General features: G+C 44.2%; 1 protein-coding gene across 7 annotated transcripts in view; it reads left to right on the top strand.

Moving 5' to 3' along the window:
- Window positions 1-1253: 1253 nt before the first annotated feature.
- Window positions 1254-22159, top strand: part of ARID1B (AT-rich interaction domain 1B) — a 416950-nt gene continuing 396044 nt past the window's right edge. For 3 of the 7 annotated variants that reach the window (XM_082633300.1, XM_082633306.1, XM_082633301.1), the window contains exon 1: window positions 1254-2897. In XM_082633300.1, coding sequence (XP_082489426.1) covers window positions 1263-2897 — 1635 coding nt within the window. In that variant the 5' untranslated portion in view covers window positions 1254-1262. The remainder of the gene's footprint in view (window positions 2898-22159) is intronic. The other 4 variants (XM_082633303.1, XM_082633305.1, XM_082633304.1 and 1 more) reach the window with 2 other exon arrangements.

Below are 22159 nucleotides of genomic sequence, written 5' to 3'. Positions count from 1 at the left end.
CTCTACATATTTGAGGACGTTCCCTTCAGAGAGAAGACAGACAAGTGCATTGCAGGAAAAATGCTCCTTTGAGACTACTTCGTGTTTTCATTGATAAGCCTACGTACACACATAAGATGCCTTAAAAAAAGTTATATCAACGTTATCTTTGGGCAGGTGCAGTCAACAATAAGCATATATTGAGTACCTGCTGTCTACAGGGCACAGCGCTCCTGGAATGTGCTAACCTTCACTTAAACTCTTTCCTAATTTTGCAGTTTGAAGAAGTTGTGGGAAATACGCTGACGGCCCGAAATCAAGGGAGAGAGGCTAACATTCTGAAAAATTACATAACTCTTGGGAGAGGCAGTACTTTTGCACAGATTGCCCAAATATTTTCTTTCTCCGCCGGCTCCTCGTAACCTTTGGGGCCAGCGGACAACTTTGTTCCTCAGCCCTTCTCCCTCTTTTGTCTGCTCGTCAGACTCGTTTTCCACCTTTGTATCGGGCCTTTTAGGCGTGAAAACAAACACGCGAACGCCCGGTTGGCAAGGAGACGGAGGCACGAGGGGAAAGTGCAGGCTCCAGTTGCCCCACGCCGCCGCCGCGCTCCGGGCGCCTGCGGCGCCGCCCAAGCCCCCGGCCCGGGGCCGCCGGTGCCCGCGAGGGTGCGCCCGGGCGGGCGCAGGGCCCGGCGGGCGGGCGGCGGCAGCAGCGGCCGCCGCGGCCCGGGCTGAGTCCAGTCCGCGTTTTGCGAGTGCGCGCGAGTAATCAGAGAGAAGTGGATAATAGTTGCTCGGGCTCGCTCGGCTCCCTCTCATGCCATGCTGGGCCCGATAGGCTCAGTCAGTCGTGTATTTACCCATATCCGGGTTAGAGAGGAAAAGAGAAAAGTTTCATTTAAACCTGAACTAAAAACTTTCACCATGAAATCACACAGCGAGAACAGGCCCAGACCGTAAGGCGTGACTCCCGGTTCGGCTCCGGCGGGGCCTGTGGAGGGGGAGGGGGCTCGCTCGATTCCCGTCGGGGCGTGTGGATGCGCACAGGAGGGGCTGCTGACTAAAAAGTGGGTTTTATTGTCTCCCCCCCCGCCCCCCGCCCGGCCTCGCCACGCCGCGGCGATCATGGCCGCGCGGGCAGCAGCGGCGGCGGCGGCGGCGCGGGCGCGGGCTGGCAGCGGCGAGCGGCGGGCGCCCCCCGGGCCGCGGCCGGCGCCCGGGGCCCGGGACCTGGAGGCGGGGGCGCGCGGCGCGGCGGCGGCGGTGGCGGCACCGGGACCCATGCCGGGGGGCGGCGGCGACGGCAGCGGCCTGAATAACGTGCACCACCACCCCCCGCACCCCCGTCACGAACTGAACATGGCCCATAACGCGAGCGCGGCGGCCACCGCCGCCGCCGCCAGCGCTAACAGCGCCAAGAGCGGCGGCTCCGAGGCGGCTCTCAAGGAGGGTGGAAGCGCCGCCGCGCTGTCCTCCTCCTCCTCCTCCTCCGCGGCGGCGTCCTCCTCTTCCTCCTCGGCGGGCCCGGGCTCGGCCATGGAGACGGGGCTGCTCCCCAACCACAAACTGAAAACCGTTGGCGAAGCCCCCGCCGCGCCGCCCCACCAGCAGCACCACCACCACCACCATGCCCACCACCTGCACCACCATGCCCACCACCTCCACCGCCACCACCACGCACTACAACAGCAGCTAAGCCAGTTCCAGCAGCAGCAGCAGCAGCGGCAGCAGCATCCCATTTCCAACAACAGTCTCAGCGGCGCGGGCAGTGGCACGGCTCAGCCCGGTCCCGACATGGAGCAGCCGCAACATGGAGGGGCCAAGGACAGTGCCGGGGGCAGCCAGGCCGACCCCCCGGGCCAGCCTCTGCTGAGCAAGCCGGGCGACGAGGACGACGCGCCGCCCAAGATGGGGGAGCCGGCGGGCGGCCGCTACGAGCAGCCGGGCCTGGGCGCCCTGGGCGCGCAGCAGCAGCAGCCGGTCGCCGTGCCCGGGGGCGTCGGCGGCGTCGGCGGCGGCGTCGGCGGCGGTGGCGGCGGCGGCCCGGCGGCCGTCTCGGAGTTTAATAATTACTATGGCAGCGCTGCCCCAGCTAGCGGCGGCCCCGGCGGCCGCGCTGGGCCTTGCTTTGATCAACATGGCGGACAACAAAGCCCCGGGATGGGGATGATGCACTCCGCCTCAGCTGCCGCCGGAGCCCCCAACAGCATGGACCCCCTGCAGAACTCCCACGAAGGGTACCCCAACAGCCAGTACAACCATTATCCGGGCTACAGCCGGCCCAGCGCGGGCGGCGGCGGCGGCGGCGGAGGAGGAGGAGGAGGAGGAGGCAGCGGAGGAGGAGGAGGAGGAGGAGGAGGAGCAGGAGCGGGAGCTGTGGCGGCGGCGGCCGCGGCGGCGGCGGCAGCAGCAGCAGGAGGCGGCGGCGGCGGCGGCGGCTATGGGGGCTCGTCCTCGGGGTACGGGGTGCTGAGCTCCCCCCGGCAGCAGGGCGGCGGCATGATGATGGGCCCCGGGGGCGGCGGGGCCGCGAGCCTCAGCAAGGCGGCCGCCGGCGCGGCGGCGGGGGGCTTCCAGCGCTTCGCCGGGCAGAACCAGCACCCGTCGGGGGCCACCCCGACCCTCAACCAGCTGCTCACCTCGCCCAGCCCCATGATGAGGAGCTACGGCGGCAGCTACCCGGACTACAGCAGCCCCAGCGCGCCGCCGCCGCCGCCGCCGTCGCAGCCCCAGTCCCAGGCGGCGGCGGCGGCGGGGGCGGCGGCGGGCGGCCAGCAGGCGGCCGCGGGCATGGGCTTGGGCAAGGACATGGGCGCCCAGTACGCCGCTGCCAGCCCGGCCTGGGCGGCCGCGCAACAAAGGAGCCACCCGGCGATGAGCCCCGGCACCCCCGGCCCGACCATGGGCAGATCCCAGGTAACCCCCGCGCCGGCCGGGCCTGCTTCCGCCGCGGCGGCCTCGCCGCGCGCCGCGAGCCCTAGTTTCTTTCTTTCCGCGTACTTTTTCTGCGTCTTCTGCCGGGGGAGGCGGGGGCGAGGCTCCCAAAGCCATTTTAACTCGCGGCTGCCTCCCTCCGAGGCCGGGCGGCGCACAGGGTCGGACTGCGCGGCGCGGGGGCCGGGGCCTGGGGAGGGGGCTCTCTCAGAGGCCCGGGACGCGCGCCGCGATTGCCGGTCGCCGGGCACCCGCCTCGCCACCCCGCCCCGGGCGCCGAGCCGCGCGTGCGGGAGTCGGGGCCCGCGCCGCGGGGAAGCCGTGTGGGCGCTGGGGACCGTTCTGGCAGCTCTTTCAACAAAATAGGCGCTCCCGGCCAGTAGGGTCTGGGGAGGAATATTGACCCCCTCGTCTCGGTTAGCGCCAACAATGAGCGAGAACTGGGAAAAGAATGAGGAACTTTGTCCTCCCTCCGGCCACACTGCGTTGCCTCTTAGCTCACAAGGTGAAGGAAGAAAAAATAGGTTAGCTTTGTGGCAGCCTGGTGTGTGTTTCGTAGTTGTGCCTAGCCATTCGGGGATATTCGATGCGGGCTTTGAGTTTGAGCGTTTAGTAGCTGCAGTAGTACCCACATTTACAACGATGTGGAGCTCAAAAAATCCAAAAATATATCGATCCATTCCTAAGAATAGCCGGGAAATCCATTATTTGGCTTGCAGGCTCCTTGAAAGGAATCACCTTCAACAGATAGGCTGTGTTAAAGGAACACATTCCGGTTGAATTGAACTTATTTTGATCGTGGATTAGGCGTACATTTTATTCAGCGAACCCAGGGAAGTAGCAGGCCAGTGCAAATTGATCTTTTTGGATCGAATTTATTTGGATTTTTAATTTCCTGTCACCCAAGTCTTGCAGCGTCGTTAGGAAGTGTCCTGCACTCTTGCTGTTTCTTGCTCGTAGGCTGAGCCTAAAGACTTGACTTGATCTCCTCTGCAAGGTTTGGAATTTGAATTGTGGAGGTAAACTGGCTGTAACAGTCTCCAGACAGCTGCCTCTGAGTTGACATCTAATCTGCCATCTGATTGGCTCCCCTCTCACCATTGGGCATTTAGCATTGCTGATGTAAATAGAAGTGCTGAGCAGCACAGTCACAAAAATTCTTGCCACAAATAATAACTGAGCTCTATTACAGGCAGATGTAAGGCTGAATATTATTTAAAGCTTAAATTATTATACATCGCAGTTATTAATAAGAGGATTAAATACATGAAAGTATTATGCTGGTGTCCGGGATTGGGCATTTACAAAATTCAGCTCCTTGACAGTCTCAGCATGGCCATTCACTTCAATTGTAGGGTGAGGATATGGCAATTGAAAAATAATTAAACCAAGAATTTTACTAATTTTTGGATTTGTAAAGCTTTTATAAAAGTATCCTTTATGGATTAAACCATGGAAAAAATTTGAATTATGTCATCACATGTGGTTTAATGTAAAATTAAAATTTATAGCATTAAAAATGTCAAGATTCTGATATCCAACAATCTTTTAGTAGCATTTAATTAGCTTTATAACAGGATTAAATCTACATTTCTAGTAAGTTGTGTTTTAACAATTCTGATTGTTTTAAGCTGTTGGTGGATGAGGAGTTTTAGTTAGAATTGACATTATGTTTAAGAAAACATGAAGCGAGGAAACTATATAATAATTTTTGCAGACAACAGTTAGTTAAAAGGGAAGAAATGGATGTTCTTGCGAAATTTGAAAAACCATTTTACATTTGCTTCTGCTTTGGAAGCAAGTGCCCCAGGAATCTTTTTTTTCCCCCTTGATTATTTTGCTCGGTTGGGTAATGTGAACCTTATCTGAACTGCTCACACGGTGTTTTAGGGAAACTATATTACATGCAAGTTGTGCTGGGCATGTTTCTTCCAAATAATTTTTCTTTCATAGACATTACAATTTTTTAAACTTGCATAGCATTAAAATATGTTAGAAAGGAATAATGGCGGCTGTAATATATATTTTTACTCAGCTCATTTATTTTAGGAAGGTGTATTTTAATAATAACCATATCTTAGATGCGAGACCTGTCAGAGTGAATGCAGTACTGAATTTAACAGATAATCATGTGAATCCCAGGCTGAGGACGTTGGTGTCCACTCCTTTCTAATCTTTAGTTAGTGGAATTTTACTTTCAATAATAATATGTTTTCCTATTCTTCATAGAAAACTTGGAATTTCAATTTTTATTTTTTGATTTGTACAGGTAAAAACATAGAAAAACCTTGTGTAAATAAACCCATGTAATTTTAAAAAGATTTGCTTTGTCAACTTCCTTTTAAAGGGACAGTTTAGGATTCACATCTCTGTAAACTAGAAACCAGGATGATAGAGGCAGATGTAGGTCGGTGTTGCTTTATGGTATTTTTTCGTAATGGAACCAATTATTTTAAGTATTTTGTTTTCTTGGAATGAGAGTGAATCCATTGTATCCTCAGTATGACCCTTGGGAATAGCTTTTTTATTTTTGAGGGGGAAGAAAAATGATGGGCATGTGACCTAGATTCACAGATTTCTTTTAGGTACCTTACCGTTTAACATGTGGAATGTGTCTCTTTTTTATATTTTTTATTTTTGGAAGGCTGGTATTATTTAATATTTGTTGTGACAGTTATCCTAAGGAACAGTCGTTTGTCCAGAATATTAAATTACTACATAACTATAGGTCATGAAATACTATTAAATTTTCTTGTGGCTTTTAACACATTTAGTTTCATTTTTGATTCTAGGAATGGTTTACATTGGGTGGCAAATGTTTTTGTAATTGAGAATAAAACGTGCGTATATTGTAACGGGAGGGTCTTTTTAAAAAGTGAAATAAGGCATTTTACGATACAGTTTGTTAGTGGGTTTCTGTGAGATAAAGTATTCAGATAAAGCAATCTCAAAAGAAATACTGAGGTCTGCTCAGGTAACTAAGATTTTATGATGTCCACATTTGTGCTGAATTTCACTAATGCTATTTTAACTTTAGTTTTATATAATGTAATACAATGTAATTTTAAAAAAAGCTTTATCTACCATTAAAAGAAAAGTGATTAGCTGACTTACAAAGCAGGAAGTTACAGGCTGGTTCCTGATTACCTTAAAATTTGTATAAGGTACATTGCAGCACTCCCCACTTTCCCCGCTCAGTGCAGTCTTACCCTATGTGATATGTTAAATCTTGTAAACAAATATTTGTGGCCTAAATTGATATATTTTGCCTAGGTATGGCTGGCCAGCTGCTCCATTGTCAGAAGTGGAATTGACAACTGTGTTTCATAGAAAAGGTTTACCATTTAAAAAACAAAGAAAATATAACAAAAATGTCTATAGTTGTCTGATTTTCTGTATTATTTGGAATGAAATTATGCATAGCTTAAAGTTGTTTTCATTGGCGATCTTGATTTCTGTGTACTTACTTTTGGCAATTTGTTGTTGTTTTTTAATGGCAACTACTCTGTAAGACAGCTATCACTTAAATTTACATTTATATTAACACAAAATCGATAAGTATATTCCAGGGAGCAACATATTCTTACCTTGCATCTATGATGAGAAACCCTATTCCCTCTTTTTTCTATGGTTTTGTTTTTTATCTATATTTAGGAATGAATTTTTGGCAAAGCTTTTTATACTTGTTCCATTTTTCCCATGCCATGTTGTATCAGAAGTATTAGAATTGTGTTGTGGATATGGAAATATTCCAAATCACACTTAGACACTTGTAGTAATGAACAAGCCTCTAAATATCGTTTTCTTTCATTAGAACTAAGAGAGTAACATCTTCACTCTGGTATAAAAATAGTATTAACTCTGGCTTGAGAACCGATTTAAAAAATGTAAGACAATGTAGAGGAAGTCTCTTAATATAAAACTCACTTGGTAGTTTTATTAGACATAGACACATTTTAAAGAAAACAGGTGTAACAGAATGTGGTTGAATTTTCAGTTCTATTTCTTATTAATGGACTTTATTACTTTATAATTTGGAGGAGGGTTTATCTAAAACAGTGACTTCTGATGTAATAGGAACTTACTTATTTCCCTAGGATAAATACCAGTGTGACAGGCAAATCAAAAAGATGATCATTTCATTTATTTAACCCCATCCTCTCCTAGGAAGAAAGTAGTTTCGTTTAAAGTTTTTGGGGGTTCTATGAAATTTTGCTACTTATGTTGGAAACTGACTTGGAAATGTAAATTTTGGATGTATTGGCATAGGAAAATATATTAGCTTTTTGCCTAGTGTCCTAAATTGAGAGGTTTTTCTGCCTACTCTACAGGAGACTGACACTGCTCAGTTAATGGATCTGTGTGCTTTGATCCATATTTGAGGAAAAGGAACTAGAATTTCACTTGTGTCACTTTCATTTTGGGCTGTGTGTAGATGTATAAATTTGAGTCTTATATTTGTGTTTGAAAGAACTCTTGTGTGTTACTTAAAACAACAGATTTATGGAGGCTCAAAATGAGTATTAATAAAACTCAAGTTCCATGAATATTTTTGCAATATTTAGATTTTCAAAATGGATATTACAAAAATTTATGACATTTTACAATCTTCTTTATACTTAAGGATCACATCCACGTCCTAGGCCTTGTTGGAATTGGGTAGATTTTGATCATCTGCCTTTTCAGAGGTGTCCTTTCTTTATCAGGATATCGGTGCAGATTCTCCGTGGCTATGTAAAGGAGAGTCGCACAGTTGCTGTGTATGCATGCTTGAGGCAGAGGAATCCCAGGTCCTAGTTCCCTGTAGTGTTTGGGGAAACTACCAGGCAAAACTGCTCATCCACCAAGGGTATATTTATGTAGATGTAGAACTATTACACAGTATTGCTTTTTCCAGTTTGGAGGCTGTTTATGTAAGACTTAAGTGGCCCTTTTTGGTTTAATTGAGTGGTTGAGTGAATTAATTTTGATCTAAAATCTTGGTATATGTTAGTGACTTTTTCTCTTAGAAATCTGATGAAAAGAAAATGACTTAGGTATAATTAATTACCTAAGTATCATTTATTGTCCACTTATTTTGCTTTATGCTATTGGAATGAATGGAATTGTTGATGTGTGTATACAATAGTTTTAACAATTCACGTTAATTGAATGACTGAGTGAATTTATCAAAGTAAAATATGTGTTTCCACAGTAAATTTTCAATAAATATGTTCTATTTTCAAAGTCTTTAACTTGGAGTAATTCTAAGAAAACTGTTTCCTTAGATGTAGTTAATTGAATAGGAAGGATCCAGTAGCCGTTTTTTTTAAAACCACTTCTGAATGGGTCAATGCCAAGGATATTAGAAGGCTACTGAGTTTGACAGGTGAACTAATGATGAAATTGATTTGTTTCTTGAATGATATTTATTGCTAGGAAAGAGACGAAAACCTTAAAATCTTAAGCATATCTGATTTACCCATAGACTCTCTTATTTTTGGTAGATGGCAGCAGAATCTGGGGTACATCTGTCACAGCAAGACAGTGCTTTTGAATTGAACTAGATTTGGCCTCTTTAACTACGTTCTGTAGGATGCACTTCTCAGTGTCTCCTTGGGCCTTGATGAAAGATGAAACTTGAGAATCAGACGAGAAGTCATTCCTTATTAGGTGACTCTGGAAGAGAAGCCATATTTGATGAAATCCAGGAGAAAATTCTAGGCCATGTTTTTTTTTTTCCTTCTCTATGGGATGCTAAAAAAGTTATATATATGTGTATTTTTTTGATTGTGGCAAAATATACATAACATAAAATTTACCAGTTTAGGTGTAAAGCTCAGTGGCGTTAAGTACATTCGTATTGTTGCGCACCCCATCCATTTCCAGGACATTTTCATCCCCCCAAGTTGAAATTTAAAAAAAAAAATGTTTTTCTTCCCTTTCTTCATGTCAGAATTTAAAATCGTTAGTTATTAACGTGTAAGTAAAATAAGCTTATTTTTATAACCATTAATCTTGCCACTTCATAGTTTATGAGTAAATCCTTCCTCAGAGGAACACTAATGGTGTTTTTGGTTTGTTTTGTTTTTAGTTCGTTACTTCCAATTCTAACTTTAGGTTCGTCTTCCCAGGTTTTGTCAATTTGGAAATGTACATTGTGTAGGTTAGTTGTTTCATTGTCAGTTATGTCATTAACAGCTGAAAAGCAGCTTTTTGAAGGCTTTCTGTTTAAAGGTTTGAGGTACTTTGTTGAGAGAAGTCTGGGACTTTGTTAAATAATAGGATATGGAAATGAACTGTTAGCATGATCATTTTCCCCTTATTTCTCATCTTTTGCATTTTTAGCCTCTTTTAAAAATTATTGGTTTTTTCTTTCTACTATTAGTGGAAATCAATTGTAATGATAATTTTTTTAAGAAGTGTATTTTAAGTTTTGGGGCATCTCACCCTCCCAACCCAGAGCAAACAACCAATCCACGTGACGCTCTGTCCTTTTTCATAGCGTTCTGTGCCCCAAATGTATGCTTCCCCCCTCATGTTTTTAATTTGTAGTCCTCTGCAAAACTGCAAAAGTTCTTTGCAGGTGGAAAAATTCCTCAATTAAGATGATTGGTCTCTTAATTAAATTTTCGAGGCAGCTGCAAAGGGATACTTCTTGGAATCTGGTTAGTCCTTCTCGTGAACAGGCTTTTCGTGTGTAAAATACTGGGATCGTATTTTAGTTACTATTGATGCTGATATGCAGTCACATCGTTATATGACCAGTTATGTATTTAACGCCAGAGTCCATAGAGGGCACAGAGAAAATGAACTGTGATTTAAGAGCTTGTGCCGGGAAGCAACAATTACTTCTTAAGGCGTAAACATTTAGCATTTGTGTATGCTGTGAGGTGTATGTTAGGTAAATATCTACTCCAGACTATCAACTGGCAAATATTTATTGAGCACCCATTTTCTTAATCAGCCGTGTGCCAGACCCAGATGATAGCCAGGGTGTGGGGATCATTGCTGCTCCTGTGTGCAGTTCAGGCCAGAGACATCCTGCCAAAGCCTGCTCTCCCGGTGCCTGGGCTTGGTATTTTTGGCATGGTCGTTGACTTAGAACTGGCTCATTTAAACAAAGTGCAAACAGCAACCGTGTGGGTCAGCAGTCTTCTTGGGTAGGGGAGTAGATTTTGGCAAAACAAATAATTGTAGATTGTTGTGATATAGTTGAGGTGAGCTAGCGACCCTTCTATTGCTACCAATCAATTGCTGGCTTGGTGCCAGAGCAGAATAGAGATCTACTACAGAAAAGGATAACTACAAGAAGGAAAATATGATCTCTTGGAAATTTATGTAGAGTGGTTCTTTTTCTTTTTCTCAGTTTTCTACATTATACAGGCTCTTGGGAAAAAAGTTAAAACAGTCTGCTCAGATTTAGGAAGATACTTAGATTGCTAGGGTATTTTTGGTAACTGTTTAAATAATGTATGCTGGCTGAGGAGTAAATTCAGCTACTGCTCTGGGTCCTGAAATAAACCTTTCAGAAAGCAAGGCATTGGTGATTAGTGGAGGATGTTCCAGAATTCTTAGTATCTCCTGTTTCTTTTTGTGATGAGTATCTGCGAAATGAAACCACTCACCATACTTCATAGTCTAATTTTGAAATGCTTGGTAATTCTAGAATTTGTCTAGAATTTGGCATATAATTTCTGAAATTGTAAGAAGCCAATTTTAAGATTCAGTGACCATGTCTTTATATATACAAGCTATAAACCCATTTTACTATCCTTTAACGTATCTGTTTCCTGTTTGTATTTTTAATAATAAGTTTACTTTACCCAGTGAATTATAACTGACCTTGGAAATGGAAATGTAAAACACTGCTACTGCTGAGTAAGTATCTTTCTGAAGAAGCAGACAAATTCCTAAGGGAGCTGACATGCTTGTTGTTTATTAGTTTATTTCTGTGATTATGAGGATTTATGAGAGAATATGAATATATTGCCAGGTTTCCTGATGTAAGGGAAAGATTGTGGGCTTGGAGTTGGGCAGACCTTTTGATTGATTTGTAAGCTTCAGTGCTCATTTTCTCTGAGACCTGGCATGGGCTCAGCTTTCTTATCTGTACTGTGGCCTGCTGGGCGGGGTTGTCACTGAGGTCATCTCTGTAAATCCTGTAGCATCCTTACGTGGCACCTCTTCTTTCCCCACCTGTCTATCCACTGGTGTAGTGAAGTGGGCCTGGGTTCTTGTTCTCAGCCTGGCCCTGCTGCGCTTCAGGGTGTGGTTGAGGACAAGTCCCTGCCTCCATCGGATAGTGACCCCTGGTCCCTCCCAGCTGCAGAATTCTGTGCAGCTTTGAATTTAAAAGAAAATATACTGCCTAATCAGTTATGCACCACTGAATATCTTATTAAACTACACTAGATCCCAGACATGTTCAGAGAATATCAACTGAGACCTGTGCAGATGTATAGATTTTGTGAATTCCACTGTAATTTCCCTCAGAAATGTAGTTATGTACTGATTGGGACTCTTATAAAACAGTTACATGAATTGGTTTTGGTTTACCAATAGAGCCTATGGGGGACTGATGCCATAGGAACTAAGACACTGGCCCATTCAGTATTCCATCCTATATATTAGTAAGTTCTGTTCTCGGGCCAAGAGTCATTCCTTTCTTCGGCCTCTTAGACCTTTCCACTTTCATGATCTGCAAAAACGACTGGCTTTTTAGGGGAAGTACTTTTTGCAAAGGAACAAAGTTTAAAAACTTTAAAAAATAGGCTTCTTTGAGCTTCTGGGTGGTAGACTTTGGTCTCTCATTAGTTAAGTAACTTGCTTCTGTATCTGCTTCAACTTCACTGAATATATGGTTCAGATTTGGTCCTTAGCAAGATTATAATTTACTCTATATATCATGGAAGTTTAGGTCTGCTCTCAAACTGGCAAAACAGGGAATGTAAAACCTGAGAATGCCAAGGGCTTGTCTCAAATATGTAGAGAAGAACAGTTTTTCTTTTTTATGCTAAGATTTTAAAAGTATCAGGGACAAAATTTAATTCTTTTATGAACAAATACTTACTGAGCGCCACTTGGTGCTAAGATACAAAGAGTAAATATAACATATGATCCGCAGTTTTCCCTGTTGAATTATCATAGACTCCTGGTGTTTTTACAAAGTGGAAACTAAAATGAATGGCTACATTATTTCTTCTGCAGTTCTCTGCAGAAAGATTGTATCCATCAAAGTGCATCATCTAACAATCTGAAGAGTAGATGATAATGTATCTAAACTGAAAATTTCCGGATGAGTGTTATTATACATTTCACTAATTTATGTGGAAGGTCAGTGTACTTGAAGGTTGTTCTTAGGTGCTGTGACATTGATGAGAAAGTGATCTTAATTTGGATTTTATTTTGGGTATCATACAGTGATTTTTCTCCTAAAAAATGACTTTATAATATCAGTATCATGAAGGATTTAAAATTCAGTTCATTTACCTTCACTGTATTGAACAGCCTTCGAAATGTCAGGGCTTTGGGGCTATAGATTTATGTCAGTGTAGCGAGACCTGGAGCATCAGGCAGATGTTTGTGGAGAGCCTACTGTGTGCTTGGCCATTTGTTGGATGATGGATCCCTTGATGAGAAGTCCTGCCCTTTGACTAATTGACGGTGCAGAGACTAAGGACAGGTAGGCATGCTGCACGATACAGTGTAAACAGTTTAGGTGGGACAAGTTTAGATGTAGGAGGGACACCTCACAGAGACCGGGGTGGGGTAGGAGTAGGAAGACTGTGTAGTTCAGCAGGTCGAATAAGCTAAGACCTGGCTGAGGAGCAGAAGTTGACCACGTGAAGAGGCTTGGGGATTAAAGCAAGGGCAGAGGCAAGAGCTGAAGGTGTGCAGGTTAGAGAACCTGAAGGCTGGGCATTTACTACCTGTGTGACCCTGGGCAAGTCGCTTCCCCACTCTGAGGTTTGTAGCTTCCTCATTTCAAAGGGCTGGGAAAGAATACCTAACTCATGGAATTCTTGTGAGAAGTAGATTTGATAAAGTACTGGTATACTACCTGGCAAGGAAAGGGATGTGTGATAAGGAATTGAGATGAGTTAGGTGTGATTCTGTATTAGTTTAATTTAACAAGTTAATTTAACAGCCTATTAGTCTTTCCTCTCAGAACAAATAGGTTAATAGTCAAAGCTTATTTCGAATCCAGACAGTGTCAGTTTTTATTGCCTGGTATGTCTTTATCTTGCCAGGTGTTTAGGAAAAGTTACGGAGCAATTTATCACATTTCTAAAATGTCTCCTGTGTTTTCCAATCTTTTTTTAACAGTCATGTTTTTTAACTGGTAAGGAAAAATAAATTCAGAAGATCGATAATTAGAACATTTAATTTCACCACCATCAACAAACATTTAGTGACCTTGGTGTGTAGTGACCTTGGTGTAGTGACCTACAGGGACATGGTATTAGATAAAAAGATATCCAGAGAATATTGGAAAATTGTTAAACATCGTGGTGTTCATTGTTTAGTGTAGAGGAATATTCTTAGATTGCTAAGTGAATATTGGCAATTAAAATAAATATAGGCAGTTTGTGGGATATTTTTATTTTACTTACTGTTCCATTTAATTAGAAATATGGATTGAATAACTCTGACCTCATAAGCAATCTAAAATTTGAGTTGAAGGAAATTGGTGGTAGGCAGACAGTTTGCAAGTTGATGAAATGGATCTTTTGCTTCCAATTAATTTTTGCCGTATACTAAACAAGCAGTTTATTATTGTTAACTGCTGAAAGTTTTTAAAATTGTAGTAATGTTTGTTAACGATGTTGCTGGGTTTGAAACCCATCCTTTTCCCCCACTCTTGGTGCCAACTCCCTTTCACTTCATTTGTCTGGATAAAGACAACTCAGGAAATGCCATGCCACCAGCAGGCAGAGGCGTGCTTCATGAACGGCTTGGTTTCTCCCCTGGTATCCATTATGTGTGGCAAGACTATCCTTTCTCCTCCACTGAGATGTCTGTCAGAAGTATGAGCACTTTAAAGCAGGAGTGCTTTACTTTTATTCAACCATTCATTAGTGAAAATAGGATGTGAAAAGCAATTTTGTGTTTTGTCTTTTACCGTGCATTAAGTTCCTGTAATTTTCCATATTGCTATATTATTAGTGAAGAGAGAGAGGAGAATGGAGGGAGAAGATGAATTTTATTTAAGACAATTATACTCAGATAACTTGAAGGAATGTGCTTTTTTAGTGTAAATACCTTTTCTTGGTGTTTCACGGTTCTTTGAAAAACTAATGCAGAAAAGTTGTAATCAGCTATTAAGATATTTGAGCCAACTGGTTGTCAATACGTTGAAGTTTTATTCTCGGTGGATCTAGAAATTTCATATAAACGCATTTTGTGAAGAGGGAGATGTGCTAGCCTGGCTAAACTGATAGAGCTGAAATCTGAATTTGATTTGCATATTGTGGTATTTTTTAGGGACTCTCAAAGTTTCGCACATGAAATAAACTAGGTAGTGTGTATGGCATCACATGATCAAAATATTTTTCCCCTTGCTGCTGCCAGAAGCTATCTATTGCTTTTCAACAATCTTACTTGTTGGGCATCATGCCAAGATGTTTAAGACAACCCCTTACGTGAGCTGTTCCATTCTTAACTTCTTTGAAGTGCCGTGACCTTCACATGTGTAGATTAGCCATGTGCTCTGTGAATTGAAACTTGCTGCCTCAGGAAGAAAGGGTTTTTCTTTTTATTCCACTGGGAATTTGACAGCCATTCATCCCTGACCTGGGCAGAGGTAATGCAAGGAAATTGGATTCAAATGGAACGTGGACAGATAACGCAGAGAGGCAGGCAAGCTTACCTCCTTGTCGGGGATGAAACTGTCTGTGGTGTGGATAATGTGTTGATGTGAAGGATGTGAGAAGCAATAGGTACACGGGGCGGGGGCGACGGGGTAGGGAGAGAGAAATCAGTGTAGGAGTTCCGGAACAATGTCCTTTTAAAAAAGGAAAGCGTCATTATGGGCATTTCTAATTAGTTTTGACTCCACTCTTTCTCTCCTAACCTAAATTTTTGAAATCTTTTTTGAATTTTTGTTTATTCCTTAATACTACTCGAGAATTAAATAATTTTAATATTGTGGGCGAGCATGGGCTTAAATACATTTAATTTAGACGAGCCTTTCAAAAGTAGAAGTCACTGAAGGGTTGGGGAGATGAATGTATCACCCGTGTCTGGAGGAATCAGCGTGTTTGTCTTTGCGTTACAGAATCTTGAAATGAATTGATAGTCATGGACATAGCTTTACTCATGTGAGAGTCCTTACTCAGTTTTGTAATGATTAATAAAAGTAATGAACAGTGAATTTGGGGATTTTTATGAGACAAAACTAGACTTAAAGAATGTTTACCTTTGCTCTGTTAGTCAACATACTTGAAATTAAAGTAAAGTTCAGTCTAAATAATAGTTGTGACACTTGATTAGGTTGCTGTGATAGAGTGTTGAGAAGGGAAGCTCTTATAAGAATCCTGCAACGGAAGTGGCACTCCAGCCAGTTTCTTAGAAGGAGGGGATGATGAGGGCAGTCTGAAATTTATGAGCGCTTTTGTGTGGCTTTCAGAGCCCAGCCTTTCCTGTGTACATTAGGGCTTGTGAAATATTATGGGTCAGAGCATCCGTTACGGGCTCTGTGGGAGGCCTTGTTGGTGCCCAGCTCTCTCTGCGGGGTGCAGAAGAGGACGTCTGTGTGGGGAACATGCTTAATGGATACAGTAGACTAAGAGGGAAGGAAAAAGGAAAATTATCCTTAACTTGAGGAAGACTTGTTTCTTTACCATATGAGGATTAACAGAAAAATTGGAAAAAGTACCTGGTCATGATCATGCAGAACATGGGGCCTTTCCTGGATTTCTGGTAACGTAGCAGACGTTAGGAGTGATGGTCCATAGGTGGCAGGACTGATGTCTGACCGACATCTTTACGTGAAGTTGGGAAGATGGAGCAGCAGGTGCACCCGCAAAATTACGGTAATTCAAGTGTGGAGGTGAGGAGGAATGGCCCGCCCCCCGAAGACAGAGTAATTCTGCCATTGGAGGAGGAGCAGGGCAGGCACGTGACTGAGGTCAGAGCGGAGAAGTGCGAGTGGCCTTCCTGGGGAGCGGCCAGCTGGGTGCAGACGAGGCAGGAAAATGGCAAGGTGGTAGTGAGTCAGCAACCAAATCTTGAGTGGTTTTTCCTTTTTTTTGCGGCACGCGGGCCTCACCGTTGTGGCCTCTCCCGTTGCGGAGCACAGGCTCCGGACGCGCAGGCTCAGCGGCCATGGCTCACGGGCCCAGCCGCTCCGCGGCATGTGGGATCTTCCCGGACCGGGGCACGAACCCGTGTCGCCCGCATCGGCAGGCGGACTCTCAACCACTGCGCCACCAGGGAAGCCCGATTTTTCCCTTTTTTTAAAGGGTGACCTGTGTAAGACTGTAGCGTGGCGACACATGAAGCTCTTACAAATAAACTGCTTTCCATTCTCCGCCTCCCAAATAGAGGAATGCAGATTCAGAGAAAAATTTTTAGAAGAGTCCTAAATAATAGTGAGCTACTAAGATCACTCTTTTTACTGAACACGGACTCTGTGTGCCAGGCACTCTGCACGGAGTAATTGCAGTCCTCGCAGCAGTCTTGCCAGACAAATGTCCCTATTTCCTAGACAAGTAAACTGGTAGAATTAAGAAAGTTCTTCAATACCCAGGTCTGTCTGATGCTCAAGCCTACATCCTCTCCGCTAAAGGAGTGGTTCTCAAACCTGGTTGCCTGTCAGATTCACCCAGGGAGGTGGGCAGGGTCCCCAGGCCCCTCCCCCAGGATTCAGATGCTCAGGCTGTGGAATGGCCTGTATGCCCACCTTTCTGCCACCCACAGAGGTCGTTGACAAGCTAGAGGTAAAGTTTAAATAAATAGACTTCGTGTAACCATTAAGACATGTAGAATTACGTTCTTGTAATTGAGCTTTTGGTGTATTTTAGCCCCATAGTCATACCAGACAAAGGAGAGGAAAGAATCTGCTCTAAGGGCATGAAGTTGGCTATTGGATTTTTCTGGTAGTGTCACTGAACATTAATTTACATCCGCCTGTTGGGGGAAACTGTCCCATCATCTGGGTCACTGATTTGAGTTGTCAGGGGAGGCTGTGAAGCAGTCTGTTGATGTTTCAGGAGGAGCACAGGTTCTCTTCTGTTTGGGGTTATTATCTGCATGTGGCTGTAACTGAAGTTTCTGGGATGGGGAGGCGATGGACCAGCATGTAGAACAGTGTCTACTAATATGTGCTTCATAAATATTTTTGGATGAGAGAATAGATGAATGTACTGGACAGCATCTCAAGGTCACTTGGTGTTAGGAGTCCGGAAATCTGTAAGTCCAGGAATGTAGAGGAGAGGACAAGTGACAATCAGGGACCAGAAGATTGGAGAGAAGGGAGGATACGGGCAACTGGAAGAGAGAATTTCAGAGTGAAAAATCAGCAAAATAAAAGTGAATGTCATTATGTGCCCAGAGTGAACTCCTGTGGTGGTAAAAATTGTAAGACAAACCCCCAAATTAGCATATCTTAATCAGGGTGTTCACGTACAGTTAAAAGAACAAATGTAAGGCAGAAAAATCCCCTTAATTCTTTGGTGAGGTCATTTCATGGCATTATAGTCACGATTATGTCCTTTTTTGCTGTTGCCACATGGCACTTCTGGAGTTGGCAGTGGTGTTGGGAAGATATGAAGGGCACTCCATCTCTGGAACAGTCAGTTTCCTCAGTTTAATTTGCTTCCTACTTAGCTGAGGAACTTCTAGGCTGGCCAGGCCAAAGGATGTTGGGATGGGTCCTGAGACCCTTTTAGTCTTTTCTCTTGCTAATAATGTCTAGTGGTAAGGTACAGTACTGGGAAATTTCCCTTTTATGTCCCCACCTATTTTTCTCTTTTAAAATTTGTCAATCAAACCAAATCTCACAGCTTTGAAAAAGAAATCAGTTTGGCTCATAACCTTGTTTTAGACAAGTGATGCAAGTTAAATTCCACTTAACCAATGCCGCAGAAGTGTTTGAGCATTAGGAAAGTTCACAGTACTGGCTCTGTTCATGTCTATTTCCTGGGTTTTGAGCTTGTGTTTTCCTCACCTCCTGCTCGATCCTAAATTTGAGGCTGAGAATATTTACAAATGACCTACCTCCACAATGCTGTTTTTAGCTCAGAATTAAATGAAGGCTTTCCTGTCTCTTGTTTCCTATTTTCTAATGATATTTGATTTCGTTTTATTCTTTATAATAGTATATCACTACTAGAATAATCATGGATTTACAGTTTTTGAAGTTAATGCTGACTGTACCTAATCCATCTCAAGCAAATGAATTAACAGCCTATTTGTAGGAACCCACAGAAGGAAAAAAAAAAAGGAAAACTGGTAGCCTGTTGTTTAGGCCTGTTGCCATGTGTTACAGGCACATCCTTTTTTCTAAGACCCGACCTTTAATTTTGTTTGGTTCTTCAGACTTCTGAAGGGATGGGTGCAGCCACATTTTAATCTTGTTTGTTATGATATAAGGTATGTCCTGCCTAGAAAGCTAACACCTGTCTACCTGTGCCAGTCCTTTCAGAGAATTTCTGCAGGAATGTATCATTCACCTAGTGCTATGGTTTTCAACCGTGCAGCCTTAACGTTCTGAAACAGCTGAGAAAGCCCTAAGAAAATACCTGTCAAAATGCTCATGAACTTAACTCTGTCAGAGAAGAATAAAGCCGTTGCCTCCTTTTTCAGGCTTAGATGATAGTTACTTTGCTCCCCGTGGTAACTTTCCTTTTGGCCATATTATAAGTACAAAGTGGAGAAGTTAGTCGAGCAGCTCTGGGGAGCAGGTTCGAAGTGAGGCACCCGTGGAAGCAGACAGGTGAGATGCCACAAGTTCTGCCAAAGCACAGGGAGGAAACCAGCTGTGCTGGCTGGTCCCTTGTGACCTTCTGAGGGAATCGGGGGAGAAGCAGGTCAAGCCTTACATGCCTTGCGTCTTTGAGAGCCTCGGACACCAGTCTGCAGGAGAGACAGCGAGTCAGTGATATGGGGACATTGACCCTGCGAAAGAAGAGTGGGAAGCCAGCGTTGGAGCAGGTGGAAGACCTGCTGATCGCCAGCTACTGTGCCACCTTATGTGCATACCTGACTCATTCGGCCAATAGCTATTGCTGTCTGTCTAGGTACTGATATCTATTTAGCACCTCCTGTGTGACAATAGTGTTAGGTGCTAGGGATAAAACAATGAATAAAACCCAGGCCCTGCTTTCACAGGGTCGACCTTCCAGTGAAATTTAATCCTAGAGATAGCGGAACCACGCGTCTACAGGGCGGTGGTAGCTTTTATGGTAGGAAGACCAGCAGCGCAGGGGAGTGCAGAAGAATCGGACATTTTCATAGGAATGAGGCTATATAAGAATATATATAAAAATCAGTTTGTAAAGGAGCCATCGTGGTTACTTCTGTAGTCTCTTACAAATGCTTGGCACGCACCCCTTGTGTCACAGGGCAGTGATCAAACGCAGCATTTTCACTGTCAGTGGTTGAAATGGCCCAGGGCAGCCCCCGTGCTGTCTTCATTCCCTCCAAGCTGGGAGGAAGAGGTGGTGCAAACCCAGAGTTCTGGATGTGACTCCACAGGGGGAAATCACATGGGATGGTAACTTTTTGAAGGTGTTCAGTTGCTTTTGAATCATCCTGTATATTTAGTAACAGGCTGTGGTTTTGGACATGTTGGGTTTGAGATGTGTTCCAAACAGCTAAATGGAGATGCTTGTAGGGAGATAGAAAATAGGGATCTGGTGTAGAGGAGGGTGATCTGGGCCCGGTGTAGAGGAGGGTGATCTGGGCCTGGAATATAAATGTGGGTTCTCAGCATGGGGTGTCAGTTGAGAGTGGGGTTCATGAGATTGCCCTTGAGAGCACGTGTGTGAAGAGAGGGGTGCAAGGACTTTTAGGGGCATTAGCATTGAAGGAGTGAAAAGGAGCCAGCCAAAGAGTTGTAAAAGGAGGTGGAAAATGCGGGGCGAGCTCCACAGAAGCCACGGAGGACAGAGGTTTCTGGAAGAAAGACCTGCACAGCTGTGGTCAGCACTGAGGAATGGTTAGGTAAGAGTGGGAGCTGGCGTCTGGGTCATTTGGTCGTTGGTGGCCTTTGGAAGAGCAGTGAGGAAGGGGGCAAGCAGGAGGCTGAGGGGTGAATGGGAAATGAGAAAGAGGCTTCGAGATGGTTGGGAGACGGCTGGGGTTGTTTTGTTTGTTTAAAAATTGGGAAAAAAAGTAACTGGAAGAGAGGTAGAGAAGTCTCATCTGCTGTGCTGCCTTCCTTGTGCCCAGGAGCTGTGCTGGGTTCTCCCGAAATGTCAGTTGACCTTTCTCCTCTCCCAGTGGACCGGGCACTGCTCTGCTGGGGACAGGAGGGCCATCCTCTTCCTTGTATCCCCAGTGCCCGATGCATCCCCACTGGCGAGACTCAATGTTTGCTTATTGAGGGCCACACATGTTGCACAAGGCCTCGGATTTAATCCTTGCAGCATGACTACGTGACAGGTTTTGCCATCCTCATTTTATAGATTCTAAGGAAACGTAGGATCAGAGTGGCACGAGTACTTTGACCAAGGGCATCAAGTGTTGGCCCAGGAGTTGAACCTGAGTCAAGTTCACGCGAAGCCCATGCTGCCCTGGTGTTTGTTACGTGTGGAGGGTATTTCATTAGAGTTGTAGGCTGAGGGGAAGGAGCCAAGTTTTTATAAAGATTATTTACAGACATTTTCAGAAAATAAGTTTTGTGATATATTGAACTGCCAGTGTATTTTGGGTGCTTTTGCTACCTTTGGTAAGCTGGACTGTGAACATGAAGTAGTGAGTCAGCTGGTATGATGGAGACATCTTTGATGTGTGGAGAGACCTCTTAAAACAGAGGTGATTGCATTTGGGAAATTAGCTGTGGCTTTGGCAATCATCTTAGGCTAAGGCAGCGGTCAGAAGGAGTATAAGTTGTTCAACGTTTTCTCGTTATTCCCTCTGAAGACTTATGTTTGAGAGCTGGCATTCAGGATTGGCCACTAAAAATTCTGAGACAGTTTGCTCTGTGTGTGTAAGTTATTCTCTGATGCTAAAATTGTTACTGTAAGACAGGTATATGTTTTCTTCCACACACTTGTGACACCGTTCTTTAAGTTACAACTCACATACACATCCCCTTTTGAGTATTACAGACGATAGGTCAGAGTCCCCGCCTGGCGCCTAAAGCCTCAAAGGGAACCTCATTTGTTTTTCCATTGTACTGAAATATTAAGTATTGAATAATTAGTAACATATGCTTTGTTGAACAGTTACTAGGTGTCAAGCACTGTGCTAAGAACCATATATGCATTATCTATGAATTTGGTAGTATTATTGTATACATTTTACAAATACGTAAATGAAGGCACAACCTAGATAAGCTTAAGGCACGTATCTAGGAAGTGGCAGAGGCTGAGCGCGAACCCGTACATCTGTCTCCATTGCCTTCTCAGATACTGTGCTGTCTGTATTTGCGTTCAGCAGTTACCGGCACGCGTAGATTTAGGTGAGTGGCCTGAATTTATATTTTGGAAGCTGTCATTATAGTAGCAATTTTTTTCTTGCTTTTTGCATTCACATCATTTGATATTCTATGAGGGTATTGAAAAAGTTGATGAAGGAAGATACCTCCTTTCCATAGATCGGATATTATTTTGTTAGAGAGAGAGAGAAAATAAGAGTCTTCCAAGAAGCCGCACAGTAAGTGGTAGGAGTCCCAGCCACCCGGTAAGACAGGAGGAGTTGTGTCCTTGGTGTCTGAGACCGGGACTCCCTCCTTTCCCTGTGGCGACATTTTTCTTATCCATGTCCCTTCTGCCCCACCAGTAAGGAAGCAGATTTGAACTCAAGTGTATTTCTTTTTTGATGAGAAGGTGTAGGGGATCTTTGTACTTGGTTTAGCTTTCATTACCATTCCCCCTTCCGAAAGAGGAAACTCAGCATCAGGATACATATCATGACTGGAGGATCTTTTTTCCAGCAGACAGCCTTTTTAGCATTAAAAGTACACTCTAGAACTGCTCTGTCCAGTTTGGTAGCCAGTAACCACATGTCGCTATTAAAATTAGTTAAAATTAAATAAAATTTTAAATTTAGTTCTGCAGTTGGACTAGTCACAAGTTAAGTGCTTAAAAGCAAAT

Source organism: Mesoplodon mirus, assembly GCF_964341445.2.
Source record: "Mesoplodon mirus genome assembly, chromosome: 10".
In the NCBI taxonomy this organism is placed as follows: Eukaryota; Metazoa; Chordata; class Mammalia; order Artiodactyla; family Ziphiidae; genus Mesoplodon; species Mesoplodon mirus.
The sequence above is the reverse complement of the archived record's forward strand: the minus strand, read 5'-3'. Positions and strand labels throughout refer to the sequence as shown.